Source organism: Desmodus rotundus, chromosome X (genome assembly GCF_022682495.2).
Source record: "Desmodus rotundus isolate HL8 chromosome X, HLdesRot8A.1, whole genome shotgun sequence".
Taxonomy (NCBI): Eukaryota; Metazoa; Chordata; class Mammalia; order Chiroptera; family Phyllostomidae; genus Desmodus; species Desmodus rotundus.
Genome location: NC_071400.1, coordinates 76,922,121 through 76,939,493, shown reverse-complemented (window position 1 = coordinate 76,939,493; position 17,373 = coordinate 76,922,121). Strand labels below are relative to the sequence as shown.

Below are 17,373 nucleotides of genomic sequence, written 5' to 3'. Positions count from 1 at the left end.
CAACCAAATTGGAAAACTACTTATCAAATAATTAGTAGAGCTGAATGTAGGCATGCCTATGTCCCAATAGTTGCACTTCTAAGCACATACACAATAGAAATGAGGTATAGGCGTTCATAGAAAGACATGTACAGGAATGTTCATAGCACTGTTTGTAATAAACCTAAACTGGAGACAACCCAGATGTCCATCAGAAGTAAAATGAATACATTAATGAGGGTATATACCTAACATGGAATCAGTAGTGAGAATGAATGGACTATATACAATATGGATGAGTCTTACAAACATGATGTTGAGCAAAAGAAGCTAGATCCAAATGAGTATACACTATGATTCCATTTATATAAAGTTCAAAAACACACAAAACCCATTTGTGCTTTAAGAAATTTGGCTCAGTAGATTGAGTGCTGGCCTGCAAAGCAAGGGGTCGCTGGTTTGATTCCCAGTCAGGGCACATGCATGGGTTGCAGGCCAGGTCCCCGGTAGAGGGCGTGCGAGAGGCAACCATACATTGATGTTTCTCTCTCTCTTTCTCCCACCCTTCCCCTCTGTCTAAAATAATAAATAAAATCTAAAAAAGAAAAGAAAGAAAGAAATCAGGCTAGTGGCTACCCTTGCTGGTAGGTAGTGACTGAATAGGGGGCATAAGGGGGCTTGTGGGGTGCTGGTAATGTTCTGTTCAATGTATTAATCTAGGTACTTGTTACATGAGTGTGCTCACTTCATGAAAATCAACAAAGTACATACTTATGATTGGAGTACTTTTCTGTGTGTATGGTATATTTTAGTATTTTATATAAAAGCGTAATAAATGCTGTGTTATTTTCTACTCCTAAATAAAAGTACTCCCAAACATAGCAAATTAAAATAAGAAATGTTTATTATTTCACACAGTTTCTGAGAGTCAGCAATCCAGGAGCAGCTAAGCTAGGTGGTTTTGGCTCAGGGTCTCTCATTAGGTTGCTATCAAGATGTCAGCTGAGGCCTGCAATTATGTGAAGCCTTGAATGGGACTGGAGGATCTGCTTCAAGGTGGCTCAGTCACCTATTTGTTGACAGAAGCCTCAGTGAAACCTCCTTGTATTACCACAAGCAAGAAAACCAAACAAACAGTGCCCACAGATAACATATGTATGAGGTCTGTTGAGAAGGTTTCCAGCCATGTAATATGAAAAATAGAGACATAGGACAATGATGCCTCAGTCCCCTTCAAAGTAGGCACCTTGGGACCTCACACAGTTCTGCCAGTCTCCATCAGCTGCCCCGTCATATTTTCCTGAGTCTCATTAATGGACTGAAAGCTCTTCCCTTTCAAAGGTGATTTTAGTTTGGGGAAAAGCCAGAAGTCACAGGGCACCAAATCTGGGCTTTAGCAGGGTTGAGTCATCTGGGTGATTTGGTGTTTCACAAAAAAACTGCATGAGACATGATGTGTGAGCAGGCGTGTTGTCATGATGAGCCTGCCAATCACCAGTTGCCCATAGCTTCAGCCTTCTGCATCATTCAAATAGTTTCCACAGAGGAATGTTCAAGCTTAATGCAAAATCTGATGCAGATTTGTTGCTCTGTTCACTTAGTCATTTTGAATGTGATGGCCACACAGTACACATGCCCACTCAATGGCATTGACTGCCCCCACTGGCTAGTAGTACAGTGAAGTTGTCATTCTTCATGCATGTGAATTCCATCCAGTCCACTCTCCTTGGCTGCCAGGTTACATCAAAGTTGCATAAACCATTCTTGTTATATTAACAATGGCTGACTTTTCCAGACAGACCTTTGTGTGTGTGTGTGTGTGTGTGTGTGTGTGTTGTTTACATGAGTATTTTTATCTATTTAATCTTTCTTGCATATAGGTGTATTGAGGTGTACTTGACATGCATTTGACATGCACATATTTAAAGTGTACACTTGGACTTTTATGTATGTATACATCCATGAAATTGTCATCACAATCAAGATAACGAGTAGTCTATCAGTCCAAAAAGTTTCCTCTTGTCCCTTTATAATAATCCCTCCTCTCATCCTTTTTAATGGCTGAAAAGCTTTATTTACATATAAAGTATCTTTAAAGTTCGTACATGTACTGATAGATAACTCAATCTCATTTTTTGTTTAAATTATAGAACTCTTACCCCATTTGGAAGAATAAGTCCCCAGCCCCACCCCCCACCCCTCAGTCAAGAATATGCAAACCAGATTGTCAGGATTAGAATCTTAGCTCTGCCATTTACAAACTGTAGGACCTTGAGTAAATTGCTTAACTACTCTGCATCAAATTCTTTTCTCTTAATTTATTTGTATTGTATTTTTCCATTACCATTTGGTCCCCTTATACCTCCCTCCACCCCACAATCACCACCCTGTTGTCCATGATTCCTTTTTCCTTTTTGCTCAATCCCTCCACCCCCTAACCTCCCCACCCCTACTTAGTTGTCATCCTGCTCTCTGAGTCTGTCTCTGTTTTGTGTGCTAGTTCAGTTCATTAGCTTCCATATATGAGTGAAATTTATCTGTACTTCTAGTACTAATGGTAGTCCTATACCTAACTCAAAATTGAAAAGATTAAAGGAATTAATATACATAATAAAGCAACATGTTATTGTCTTCTGTTGTTATTCTCCCAGTTCTTTTGCTAAAAACCTAGGTTCTCAGTCTCTTGTGATATTAAAGCTATGAGTTGATAGGGTCCTCCTTTCAAATAGCCTACCAATACTTACCTCTTCCTTTCACTCCTACTTCTGTATCACTTCTTTCTGAGCTCCTTGCTAAAGGTGAGGAAAGGTATGCTTTAAATGCTAGGCTCTATATTATTTGGATAATACCTTAGGGGCATTTTATAGGCTGAGAGATACCTAAAATAGAATGCTTAAAAAAACCCCTAAGACTTTGTAAGTCAAGATGTCAGAGTACCACTTGCATTTCTACTTTGAAATTTATGAGTGATCACTTTGACAGTAGTGATTATACATGTACAATAACTATTCCTTGAATACATACAAAGTGTATATCCTATGAAAGAACAAAAGAATTGAAATAGTTCCTGCCCTTGGGAAGATTACTATCAACTTGAAAAAATCTGATTAGATTTTGTAGCAGTGAGTGTGGAAATCCCAGTATTACAGATACAGCAAAGGAAGAGTGAGTAGGGTTTATCCACTAAGGATGCTGCTAAATACATGTAGTAGGTGTGTGTTTTACTATTTTCCCTAAACTGGAAATAACTCAAATGTCCATCAGTGGTAGAATGAATAAGTAGATAGGAAAATATGTCTAATAGAGAGTCAGTAGTGAGAATGAATGTACTACAACCACATATAACACTATAGATGAAGTTCACAAACATGAAGTTGAGCCACAGAAGCTAGCTCCAAGATTATACACCTGAGTCCATTTGTATGAAAATCAAAAAACATGCAAAGGTCATTATTGTGTAGGAAATCAGGCTAGTGGTTACTGGTACCTATCTCCCCTTTCCTCATCTTGCTAATTACAAGTACAGGGCTTGCCTTCATCATCACCACCCCCATAGAATGTCCAGGGCTCTGTTCCTCAGTGCTTACGGTGCAGGGAAGTTGCAAAGAGGATTATCTGCATGGACCAAATTGGATAGGGACCAAAGAAAGCCTCAGGCATGGATACACATTCTAATAGCAGGGAGGTCATCAGCAAAGGATGACTACTGTCCACGAGAAGTCTTCACCATGCACTACCAGGAAAGGTTCTGTTCATATGCTTGCTCTTAAGATCTGTTGATGCTAAGCTCACTCCTAAGGGATTCCTGGGCATCCAAGCAATGATCCTCAGTAAAAATGACCCATTGTATTGAATGAATTTGGTCCCTTCAGGTCTGGACCTTCTATCCTAGGTCTCACTGAGCTTCTCTCCTCCCTTTAACCCAGGGGAGCCTTTCTAACCTAGGAAGGAGGAACGAGCAGATGAGATTGGAGGTAGAACCCTTGCTTTTATTTTCTTCAATCATTGTCTCTGCTAGAAGACCTCTTGTTTATCCCCACAAGTACCTTGAAAGGCAAAGTTAAACTATTTTTTTCTTTATCTTAAATTTTGTTTTTCCTCTTTGTTCAAGCTTATCTTTCATTTGAAGCAATGAGCACAGAATGGCTTAGTTACTTTGGGGAGAGGTGGTAAGGAGTAAGAAAGAAGGCAAAAAAATGAGCTCTTGAGAAAAAAAAACGTTAAATATTTAAAAATATCATCCATCCCATAACATTTGGGTTGAATGAGATAATGAAGATATTATTAACATAATTATGGAATTTAGAATGGAAGCCACTATGTGATGGAAAAAAATTGGTTTTAGATCCCTGATGATTCAGGTAGTGGCACAATATGCAGGTGTAGATTTCACGGAGACATTTGGAACTGTGGAAGGGAGGGGAGAAGTCAAGCCTGGATATATGGCTTTGTGTTTTATTGGGATCAAAGTGATAACTGAAATATCACTATGGATGAGACAAACTTTCTGTTAGGGAATAGAATTGACTTCAAGTCATTTTATAGGGCATCTAGATTATTTAATATACTTTGTGACAATGACTTCTTATTCACTGAGGTACTTCTAAAGTTTTAGCATGATTTATTTAGATAGTTACACCATTATCTTTAATATTTTATTGTGTACTTGAGTTGTAAGTCTCACTATCATATAAAATTAATATCTCTAAAATTATTAGAGATTTTTCTGTTATTATTGATAGTGCTGGATCTTATTGTATTTTTTCTGTTACCATTATAACCCCCTCCCCCTGCAATCACCACATTGTTGACCATGTACATGAGTCCTTTTTGTTTGATCCTTCCACCCCCTCAACTTCCTCCCTTCATAGTTGCACCCTGCTCTCTGTCTGCCTCTAAGTGCTGGATCTTTATGTTTCACTAATGTATATCCTATGCTTACTTATATTTCATTTTTTTCTGCTTTATTGTTGACACTATTATAGATGTCCCCATCTCCCCTCCCTGTGCTTTGTCCACCTCCACCCAGTCCCTGCCCCCGTTCCCTCTGGCCATCACCATACTGTTGTCTGTGTCTATGGGTAGTGCATATACATTCTTTGGCTAATGTCTTCACCTTCTTTCATCTAGGCTTACTTATATTTCTCTTGACTTGTTCATTTGTGAAAATTCAGTAAGCTATTTCATTGTGTACTCCAGAGGTTGGCAAATAATGCCTGGTTGTCTGGCTTTTGTACAGCCCATGAACTGAAATTGGTTTTTACATTTTTAAATTGTTGAAAATTTTTTAAAGAAAATGTCATGACACATGAGAATTATATAAAATTTCAATCTCAGCATCCATAAACAAAGCTCTATAGACCGTAGGCACTCATTTCTGTGGCTGCTTTTGTGCTACAACAGCAGAGGTAAGTAGTTGTGAAAGAGACCATGTAACTCACAAAACTTAAAATATTTACTCTCTGGCACTTTACAGAAAGTTTGCTGACCCCTGATACATACCAACAGATGTGTCATTGATAAACTACTAAAAGACAATTATTTATATAATTGCCTGTCTTACACAGATGATCCTGATTAAATAATTCCTGCCCTCCTTTCCTCACTTTTTTTTTCCTCCTTGGCGTGTACCACTATTTATCATGATTTAACGTGCTCGACATTTTGCTTGTTTAAATAAACAAGAACAGGTTAGTTCTTCCCATTTATTTTTATTTTTTAAGAATGTTTATTTTAGAGAGAGAGAGAAGTGGGGAGACATCACTTTGTTGTTCCACTTATTTATGCACTCAGTGGTTGATACTTCTATGTCCCCTGAACAGGGATTGAATCCACAACCTTGGAGTATCAGGATGATGCTCTAACCAACGGAACGACCCAGCCAGGGCTATTTCTTTCCATTTAGGTTGTAACTTTCATGAGGGCAGGGACTTCTGTCTCTTCTGTTTGCTGCTGTATCCCCAGCACCTAGGCATGTGGCAGAAACACAATGTGTATTTGAATAGACACACAGTACATATTTATTGAATTGAAAAGGTGACTGTGGTAAGTTGGCTACATATTACTTTACCCAAAATCTGAGGATAACTGGACAACAGACTGAAAGAAGGTATATTTCTTCACTTGAATAACTTGCATAACTTTACTCTCCAGATTCTAAAGTATGCATCTAAGGAATTCAATATATGACAGCACTTTTAAAAAATTAAAAATTCAATTACAGTTTATATTCAGTATTGTATTACTTTCAGGTGCACAGCATAGTGGTTAGACAATCATATACTTTATAAAGTGGTCCCCCCCAGATTTCAAGTACCTGCCTGGCACCATACATGATTATTACAATATTACTGACCATATTCCTTATGCTGTACTTTACATCCCCATGACCATTTTTGTAACTACCAATTTGTACTTCTTAATCCCTTCACCTTTTTCACCCATTTCCTCAATACCCCTCCCATCTGACACCCATCAGTCTGTTCTCTGTATCTATGAGTCTCTGTTTTGTTTGTTTATATTGTTTGTTGATTGCATATATAAGTGAAATCATATAGTATTGATATTTGTTTTTCTCAAACTTACTTTTCTTAGCATAATGCCCTCTAGGTTCATCCATGCTGTCACAAATGGTAAGAATTCATTCTTTTTTATGGCCGAGTAACATTCCATTTTATATACTAGGCTGTCCAGAAAGTATCCAGCCATGCACTATGAGAAATGGAGACAATTATTGAGTAAGATACAAAAACATTGTACACAGGACAATGATGCCTGAGGCCCCTTCAAAGTAGGCACCTTGGGACCTCACACAGTTCTGCCAGTCTCCATCAGCTGCCCCATCATATTTTCCTGAATGTCATTGATGGTCTGAAAGCTCTTCCTTTTCAAAGGTGATTTTAGTTTTAGGAAAAGCCAGAAGTCACAGGGCACCAAATCTGGGCTGTAGCGGGGCTGAGTCATTCTGGGTGATTTGATGTTTGGCCAGAAACTCTGCAGGAGATGTGACGCATGAGCAGGCGCGTTGTTGTCACGAAGCTGCCAATCACCTGTTGCCCATAGCTGCAGCCTTCTGCATCATCCAAATAGTTTCCCCGGAGGAATGTTCAAGCTTAATGCAAAATCTGATGCAGATTCATTGCTCTTCTTGCTCAGTCATTTTGAATGTGATGGCCACACAGTGCACATGCTCACTCAAAGGCGTCTACTGCCCCTCTCGACTAGTACAGTGAAGTTGTTGTTCACGCACACACATTCCAGTCCACTCTCCTTGGCTGCCAGGTTACATCTATGTTGCACAAACTATTCTCATTATGTTAACAATGGCTTGACTTTCTGGACAGACACAGTAGGGGAAATGTGTGTGTGTGTGTGTATACACACAAACAACTAGTAACCAGGTCTCAGTCTCATTTATTCCCTGATTGTCTTTATATATGCTGATTGTTTTCCAATTTTATTATCATGTAATTGACGTGTAACATTGGGCAAGTTTAAGGTATACGATGTAATGATACAGGTATATATTGTGAAGTAAATGCTACCGTAAAGTTAGTTAACAGATCATCACCTCATATAGTTGTAATTTTGTGTATGTATTGAAAATCTTTAAAGATTTACTCAGCATCTTTGAAATATACAATATTGATATCTATAGTCACCATGCTATACATTGCATACCAGAACTTACTCATCTTAAAACTAGAAGTCTGTACCTTTTGACCAACTTCACCCACTCCCTCTATCCCTGGCAACCACCAGTCTAATCTCTGTGTTTTTGAGTGTCTTTTTTTAGATTCTGCATATAAGTGAGATCATACAGTATTTGTCTTTTAATGTCTGACTTATTTCACTTAGCATAACGCCCTCAAGGTTCATCCATGCTGTCACAAATGGCAGAATTTCCTTTTTTTATGACTGAATAATATTCTATTGTGTGGCTCTGTCTGTCATGTATCACATTTTCTTTATCCATTCATCTGTCATTAGATACTTAGGTGTTTCTATATCTTGACAATAGTCAAATAATGCTGCAATGAAGTTGGTAGTACAGCAATCTCTTCCAGGCAGTCATTTTATTACCTTTAGATATATACCTCAAAGTGGAATTGCTAGATCATATGGTAGTTCTATTTTTCTTGAGGATCTTTCATACTGTTTTCCATAGTGTCTGTACCAGGTTACACACCCACCAACAGGATACAAGTGTTCTCCTTTCTCCGCATCCTCACTAGCATTTGTTATCCCTTGTCATTTTGGTAATAGACATCCTAACAGGTGCAAGGTGATATATCATTGTGGCTTTGATTTGCATTTCCCTGATGTAAATCATGTGATGTTGAGCCCCTTTTTATATACCTATTGGCCATTTGTGTGTCTTATTTTGAAAAATGTCTGCTCAAGACCATTGCCCATTTTTAAATTTGGTTATTTGCTTTTTGCTACCAAGTTGTATAATAATTTTGTTGTGTAATAAGTTTATTGTATATTTTGGATATTAATCCTTTATCAGATATTTAGTTTGAAAATATACTCTCCCATTCCTTACGTGGCCTTTTAATTTTGTTGATCATCTTTTGCTGTGTAGAAGCTTTTTAATTTGATGTAGTCTCATTTATTTTTGCTTTTGTTGCTTGTGTTTTTGGTGTCATATGCAAAAAAATCATTGCCAAGACCAATGTCAATCATTTTTTCCACTTTTTTTTTCTTCTAGTTTTATGGTTTTAGGTCTTACATTTAAGTCCTTAATCCATTTTGGGTTAATTTTTATCAGTGTCGTAAGGTGAGGGGTCCAGTTTCTTTTACATGTGAATATCTAATTTTCCCAAGACCATTTATTGAAGAGACTGTCTTTTCCCCATTGAGTTTTCTTGCCACCCTTGTCAAATATTAGTTGCCCTTATATATATGCATGGGTTTATTTCTGGATTCCGGATTCTGTTCCTTTGGTGTATTTGCCTTTTTTAATGCCATTACCATACTATTTTGATTACTATAGTTTTGCAGTATAGTTTGAAACCAGGAAGTATGATATGTCTAGCTTTGTTTATCTTTTCTCTCAAGATTTCTTTGGTTATTCAGGTTATTCATGGTTCCATACACATTTTAGGATTGTTTTTTCTATTTCTGTAAAAATTGCCATTGGAGTATTGGTAGTTATTACATCAAATCTATAGATGTGTGTATTGTAGTATGCACATTTTAGTAATATTCTTCTAATCCATGAACATGGGGTAGCTTTATATTTGTGCTTTCTTTGATTTTTTTTTCATCAGTGTCTTAGAATTTTCAGCGTAGAGATCATTCACCTCCTTGGTTACATTTTTTTGAAGTATTTTATTCTTTTTTTATGCTATTATAAATGGAGTTGTTTCTTTATTTCTTTTTCAGATAATTTATAGTTAGTGTATAGAAACACAATTAATGTTTGTCTGTTGATTTTGTATCCTGCAACTTTACTTGCTTTTTTCAAACAGTTTTTGGTGGAGTCTTTAGGAGCTTCTATATACAATACCATGTCATCAGCAAATAGGGAATTGTACTTCTTCCTTTCCAAGTTAGATGACTTTTATTTTTTTTCTTCTTTCCTGATTGCTCTGTCTAGAACTTCCAGTACTATGCTGAGTAGGAGTACTGATCATGGGTACCCTTGTCTTGTTCCTGATCTTAGAGAAAAAGCATTGAACCTTTCATTGTTGAGTATGGTGTTAGTTGTGGGCTTCTCTGGTATAGCCTTTATTATGTTACGTATATGTTGTTGAATTTGGTTTTGCTAGTATTTTGTTATGAATTTTTGCAGTTGTATTTATTGGGGATATTGGCCTGTAGTTTTCTTGTAGTGTCCTTATCTGGCTTTTGTATCAGGGTAATGCTGGCCTCATAAAATGAGTTTGGAAGTGTTCCTTCCTCTTCAGTTTTTTAGAAGTGTTGTCCTGTAACCAAGGGGTTACAGGGTCAGTTCCTGGTCTTCATACGTGAGATTCCCTGTCTGGGCATGTATGGGAGGCATCCAATTGATGCTTCTCTCTTGCATCAATGTTTCTCTCTCTCCCTTCCTCTCTTCTTCTCTCTCTTAAAGCAATGAAACAATGTCCTCAGGTGAGGATAAAATATTTTTTAAAGAATTTGAGAAGGATTAAAAAAATGTTTGGTAGAATTTACCAGGGAAAGCATCTGGTCCTGGGCTTTTATTTAGGGGGGGAGGGCGGGTCGCTGATTATGGATTTATTCTCCTTGCAATTGTTCTGTTCAGATTTTCCATTTCTTCATTATTTAGTCTTGGTGAGTTGTATGTTTCTAGGAATTGATCCACTACTAGGTTGTCTATCCAATTTGTTGACGTATAATTGTTCATAGTAGTCTCATGATCCTTTCTCTCCTCTTGATTTTATTTATTTGAATTCTCTTTTTTCTTGGTCTAGCTAAAGGTTTGTCAATTTTGTTCCTCTTTTCAATGAATCAACTTTCAGTTTTGTTAATCTTTTCTATTGTTTTTTATTTTATATTTCATTTACTTTTGTTCTAATATTTAGTATTTCCTTCCTCTGCTAACTTTGGACTTAATTTATTCTTCTTTTACTAGTTCCTTGAGGTGTAAAGTTAGGTTGTTTCTTTGAAATCATTCTTTTTTCTTGAAAATTTATCACTGTAAAATTCCCTCTTAGAACTGCTTTTACTGAATCCCTTTGGATTTTCCTATGTTGCGTTTCCATATTTTTATTTCTTTTTTGGTCCATTAGTTGGTCAGGAGTGTCTCAATTTTCATGTATTTGAGAATTTTCAGCTTTCTTCTCATTATTGATTTCTCATTCATATCATCATCTTTGTAAAAGATACTCAATATCATTTCTGTCTTTTTGTATTTGAGACTCATTTTGTGGCCTACCGGATGATCTATCCTAGAAAAGCTTCCACGTGAGTTTGAGAAGAATGTATATTGTACTGCTGGCAGATGGAATGTTCTGTGTGTGTGTCTATTCTGTCCATGTGATCTGTAGTGTTGTTTAAATCCGCTGTTTCCTGATTAATTCTCCGTTTGGATGATCTCTCCATTGTTGAGAGTAGGGTATTAAAGTCCCCAACTATTATTGTATTGGTGTTTATTTCTCCTTTTTGCTTCAAAGTCATGTGCGTACATATTTACAATTGTTATATCTTCTTGATGAATTGACCTGTTTTCATTGTATAATGGCCTTCTTTGTGTCTTGTGACCATTTTTAGCTTAAAATCTATTTTGTCTGATAAATAGGTTATCTCTGCTTTTTTTGGTTACTATTTGCTTAGAATGTCTGTTTCCATCCTTTTACTTCATTCTATATGTATCCTTAAATCTCAGATAGGCAGCCTGTTGCTGGGATCTTATTTTTCTTTAATCCATTCAGCCATTCTGTTTCTTTTCATTGAAGAATTTAATCCATTTACATTTAAAGTAATTATTGATAGATAATCACAATTGTCATTTTGTTCTATTCTTCAGTCATTGTATTCTTTAGCTTTAAGATTTCTGGGTTTTCTTGATGGCTTCTATTTCTTTGTTGACCTTCTAATTTTGTTTATGCATTACTTCCCTAATTTTGCTTAGATGTCTGTCTGTGTGTTTCATAGCTCAGTGAAGTTCGTTAAGAGGATTGTTTTGTATTCCTTTTCAGATAGTTCTCTATTTCTTTAGGGTCAGTTATTGGCACTTTATTAGTTTTTTTTAGTGGTATAATGCTTACCTTTTTCTTTGTGATGCTTGATTCTTTGCATTGGTATTTGTGCATTTGTTTGTCCTCCCCCTCAAGACTTTATTTGTTCACTTCTGCAGGGAAAGACCTTTGCCAGTTGCCACAGCTTGGGGTACTAGATAGGTCATTGGGTAGCTTCTGTTGGCAGGCAAGGTTTGTTATTGTGGTCTGTACTAGGGTAAGACCACTGCTCATGCTCTGAGTTTGGGTTGTGGGGGGTGCCTCTGGCCAGACTCTACAGCTGGGTGGGCTCTGTTCAAGCAGGAACACTGGGAGACCATATCCCTATTTAGTGGAGCTGTTGATTGTGTTCTGCAGATCAGGTGGGTCACTAGCTGAGCTCTGCAATTACCTCTGGTTGGGTAAAGTCCCAGGCTACATTCACTGGCAGGATGGTACCACTGGTTGAATTCCACAATGGGAAGGGCTATGGGCTGTTCTCTGCAACCACCCTGGTTGTGTGGGATCTCAGACTGTGCTCTACAACCAGATGGTGTCACTGTGTGGACTCTGTGTTTAGGTGGGGCTGCAGGCAGTATTTAGTAGTCTGATATGGCCTCAGGCTGTGCTCTGGGGTCAGGCAGGGCCACAGACTGTGGCATAAAGTTGAGTGGGGCTCTATCCTCGTCTTTGTGATCACCTGAGCCACTGTCTGTGCTCTGCAGATAGGGAAATTCACTGGCTGGGCATTTCTGTTGGCTGGGGAAGTAGGTTATGCTCCTGACTGGACAGGGTTACTGGCTGGGCTTCCTGCCTGGGCAAAGCCCTAGGTCATGTTCAGCAATTGGGCATGGTCATAGGCTGGCCTCATCTGTATCTTAGGGTTGTAGACTGGGCTCCTATGTTGCCCAAGGTCACCATTCAGGCTCCCTAGTTAAGCAGGGCCAGAGGCTATGCTTAACAATTGGGCAGGGCTGCTAGCTTGCCTCTCTGACCAAGCAGGGCTGTAGGATTTGGCTCAGTGGGCTCTTTTAGTTCTCTGGCCAGGCCTTCTGGGTGGGCGGAACTGGAGGCTATGCTCAGCACTTGGGTGGAGCTGAGAATTTGCTTCCTTTCCTGGGCGGGGTGGTAGAACAGGCTTTACTGCCCATATGGCCCACTGACTAGGGATACCATTCAGGCAAAACTGCCAACAGAGCTTCCTAGCCAGAGGGGTCACTGGCTCAACTCTTCAGATTTTAGAGATCTGGCTGTGATCTCTGCTCAGTCACTGCTGCAAGCAGGAATGCTGTCTGCCAAGACCTGAGCAGTATTTGCTGTAACCTCTACCCCCCTTATCCACCTCTATCAAAGCCCTGAGGATTCCTCCAGTGACTCACATGAGGCAAGACCTGAGTGAGCGTCCTGGGAAGCGTTTCACATGCTGGGGAAACTGGTACACCTCAGGCTCTCTTTTCCCGCTGTAGAAACCACAGGTGCCCTCTTGGTGTGGCACTACGTCAGTGTGGAGGAGGGGCAGTGCGGTCAGAGTGTACGTAGTCCTCTTACCCTTCTAATGTGGGATTTTCACAGTGGTGTCTTTTCTATGGATAGTTGTTGGTGGTCTTCCTGTGAGAGGGACTGAAGTTGGCCTATGAAGGAGACCTATGTAACCATCTTGATGATATTACTCTCCCCTATGTGCTTAGCTTTAAGTAGATTATGCATTCCTGAATGGATTGATAGATTATATCTTATAATTTTGCCTTTCTGGTGTTTAGCTCCATATTGGGAATGTAGCAGGTAAACAATAAATGTGTGATCATGCTGTGATTGAAACCTATAAGAAAAATGAAGCATTATGGTATGAAATATCTTCTGTGCATGTATTTTCCTTTTTTTTTTTTTTTGAAACAAATAGTAGGATGGCTTTATTTATACATTGGGAATATAATTTGACTTGTGTTGCAATTAGTTAAACTTGATAAAAATTTCTGTTTTCTACACATCACAAGGTAGCTTCTAAATGAATGCAATTATTCAGCCTCCTAAAAGCATGCAGAAGTTGCGCATGTATTTTCATCTTTTGAAAACAATACTGCCGCTCCTCCATGTCTACTTGCTTTTACAATATGTGTTTTATTTTTTCTCCAAAGTTTTTGTTGTCAGTAGTTCATGGTTATTGATTCATACTGTTTATGGGTAATAACTCTGTGGGCTGCTCTGCCTCAGGGATGATTTGATTAGAGGTACTGCTGTTTAACACCACGAAGGTGTTACACTATGAAGGGTATTGGATTTGTCACAGAATGACATTGAAGAGAAGCCAGGTATAGACAAACTAATAACACAGTAGCCTAGTTATTAAACTTGGGCCTTTTGGCATTTTTTGTCCACCAACTTTTATTGATATCACTGCCTTCTCCTAAGAGATAAGCATGTGACCAATTTGATGAATTTTATTTGCCAAGGGTAGAAACTAATGCCAGATAAACGAGGTCATTGTAAGTTCGTATAAACCTCATGCTTCCAGAATACTGTGTTTCTGTTCTTTGAAGTTAAATATCTGTTTGTGATGGAGAAAACGTTTTTGTAAAGGGGCAAGATTAGAATGTACTGAAATAAAATGCTAATGTTGACCTCATCAACTTTAATGGAACTTATTTGATGTAGTGCAGTGACTCAGCCTCCGTGAATCTAACTGTGTGTATGTGCTGTGTTTTAACAGGGAATCATCATCCAGGAATCTCCCGAGGACCACAAGAAAACATGGGGAGGAGTAAGTTTCTCTTCACTTTTAAATAATTTAGACATTTTCCATATTAATTCACTGTATCCAGGAAATTAGATTTGTAACTCCAAGGGTTTTTTTTGTTTTGTTTTTTTGGACACCTAAATTGTATTTCTGGTTAGTGTTAGAAAGTTTTTGTCTGAAGCAGGGCTTTCCAGAGAAAGACCTACAGACCACATGTTGCTCATTGGCAAGGGTCTTTTTTTCTTCTGCTCTTTTCTGGACATCTCCCAGTACAAGGGGAGAAGGCTCAAACTTGATACTATATAGATCTGCCTGAATCCCAGCTTCTTTATAACTCTTAGCAAAGTTACCCATATGCTTCCAATGGTTTCTAAGCCTTGTTGATAATAACATAAACAATAACAACAAAATGATTCTACCATGAACCAATTTTAGGATTAAAAAATTATCTGTGAGGTTGATTTATAAATGGTTTTGATTTCCCCTAAAATGTTAAAGCCTGCTATTAAGAACCATTAGATGAATTTGTTTTGTTTATTTTTCCTTTCTCATAAGGCTATTTATGGTCAGTGGTTAATAGACAAATTTAAGCTCATTTCATTGTAAAGTTAATATAAACCAGCCAGTAGTGACTCCATAAATAATCCTAATCAATATACACTATAAAATCAGATGCTATAGAGGACCTCACAGGGAGACTTGGTGTTGTGTAGTATAGTGAGGAGAGTACCGGACATAAAGAATCGCAGGCCTGTACCTCTATTACCTCTACTACCTCTACTACCTCTACTACCTTAACCAAATCCTAGATCTCCCCTAGACTTGTTTGTTCATGTTGAGATGGGATTAATACGTTCTGCACTTCTAGCCCTAGGAAGGTGAGGTTGACATAATGTGATAATCCATATGAAAAGTGTGTGGAGAACTCTATATAAAGTATAATGGAAGAGACCAGTGGTATCTGCTCATTGCTGTCCTTATTGAATAAATATATCTTCATTTGTTGTCTTTTAATAGTTAAAATGAAGTTATTTGGTCACCAGGGCTGACTAGGGTTGTACAAGTGACAGAAAGTGCCTCTTTATATTTTGGGCTCTAGCCATTTTATCCCATTGTAGCATGAGCCCTGGTGGGCCATGAATTAATCATGGAAAATATCTCACTGAATCTGTTGAGTCAGATTTTGCCTGTTTTGTTTTCTTGCCAGAACTTTCCTTGAAGACCAATTAACCCCAGGGATTGTGCTTCTTTCCCAGACTTCAGAAAAGATACCAATATCTGATAGTTTAGAAAATTTAAAAAATTTAAAAATCTTGTCAAAATTTTGTGGCTAATCCATGCCATGTTCTAACCCCAAGTCAGTTGTCAACAGAAGCTTCCAGAGTAACTCATCATGGTTTGGTCCTCACCTAATCTCAAGCTTGGGGTGGATTTGGAGAAGAGAAGTACACTGGTACAGGGCAACACATTGTTCTTGTTCTCTTAATTTTTAGAATGATCATCAGGTCATGAGCAAGCACATCACTGGGTGCTTACTTTAAAAGGTGCCCCAACAAGTGTTCATTTAAATGGTCAGACAATTAACAGAGTCCTTGCCAAAGGACAGGGCCTGGTAATGTAATCTGCAAGATGGACATGCTTCCAACATGGACATGAGATAAGGGAAGTGCTTCAAAAGTGCTACTTTTATAAACACACAGAAGCTTGTAAATTGGCCAGCAACTTTAAAAGCATCCTTAACATCCTGAATCTCAAAGGCTCTATCCTTTACTCTCTAAGCTTTGCTTAGTTCGCCTGATTACACTCGTTAATTGCTGACACTATGAGTGGAAAAATGTTACTGTGTGCTCAGTTTTTTCTTTTCTGGCAGTGTACAGTGAAGTTTTCACTGGATTTGGTAAAGCTTCTCACAAACAGCTCAATGTGTCATACAAAGGGACAACAGAGGAAAATCTCACAAAGATATGGCACTAGTCTCATTAAGGGACTACAAAAATAACAAAGCTGGAAAACTACAGTGTAGGTGAAAAATTAAAATTGAAGTGAATTTCTTTTTTCGTTCTTTGATATTGGATGAAGAAATCATAAATATGTGTTAGATGAATCATTTATTTGACATGAAAAAATTACAGACAAAGTCTTAAAAATGGTGGGGGTTGCGATGAGAACAGACTTGTGTTTAATTTCTTATTAGACCACCATCAGTGTCCATTGTATGTGGCATTGAAATCCTATTTACTACATATGAGTTCTGAGCTAGGATTTAGGACTCTTAAGAATATGTAATTATTTTGTAGGATCAAGGGTGGAAAGTAGGGATGGGGGGAGTGGTTGGGGGAAAATTGAGACAACTGTACTTGAACAACATTAAAAAATGTGAGAAAAAAAAGAAGTAACACCAGGTAGAAAATAGGAAGAGCTTTTCTTACAGCTCATGAAACTAGTTAATATCTAAATTTCCAGATATAATTTCTATATCCCATTGCATATTTAATATGGATTTTATTTTGATAATATTAAAATGTACGTATCAAACATATATAATTATTTCGATATTAACAAGTAGAACACTATAACACAGATCTTTCTCCTACATTATTTTATTTGAGTTGTAAGACAACTGTGTGATATAAATAGAGATTATTATCTTCATTTTATTTATTACAAAACAGAGGGTTGTGAGAGGAAGTTTTGTGTGAAGTCCACAGCATATAGAGAGCCAAAATGGAAACCTAGTCATAACTAGTTTTTCATTTTCTTCCATTGTCATGACTAGTTTTTATTTTCTTCCATTAAACCATGTTTTGAATATTCTAGTCATCAGTAGTGTATAAAAGTAGATTAAAAACTTAGGAGCTATGCTATGGCCAGGTGGCTCAGTTGGTTGGAGTGTCAATCCCATATCCCAAAAAGGTTGTGGGTTCAATTCCCAGGGCACATACCTAGGTTGCAGGTTCAGTCTCTGGTCGGGGCACATACAGGAGACAACTGCTT

At 37.9% G+C, this 17,373-nt stretch overlaps 1 protein-coding gene across 1 annotated transcript in view; it reads left to right on the top strand.

The window, feature by feature from the left end:
* PRRG1 (proline rich and Gla domain 1) overlaps positions 1 to 17,373 on the top strand; it is a 94,321-nt gene that overhangs the window by 29,176 nt on the left and 47,772 nt on the right. The window contains exon 2 of the mRNA XM_024557568.3: positions 14,353 to 14,403. Within this exon, the coding sequence (XP_024413336.1) occupies positions 14,394 to 14,403 (10 nt within the window). The 5' untranslated portion in view covers positions 14,353 to 14,393. The remainder of the gene's footprint in view (positions 1 to 14,352; positions 14,404 to 17,373) is intronic.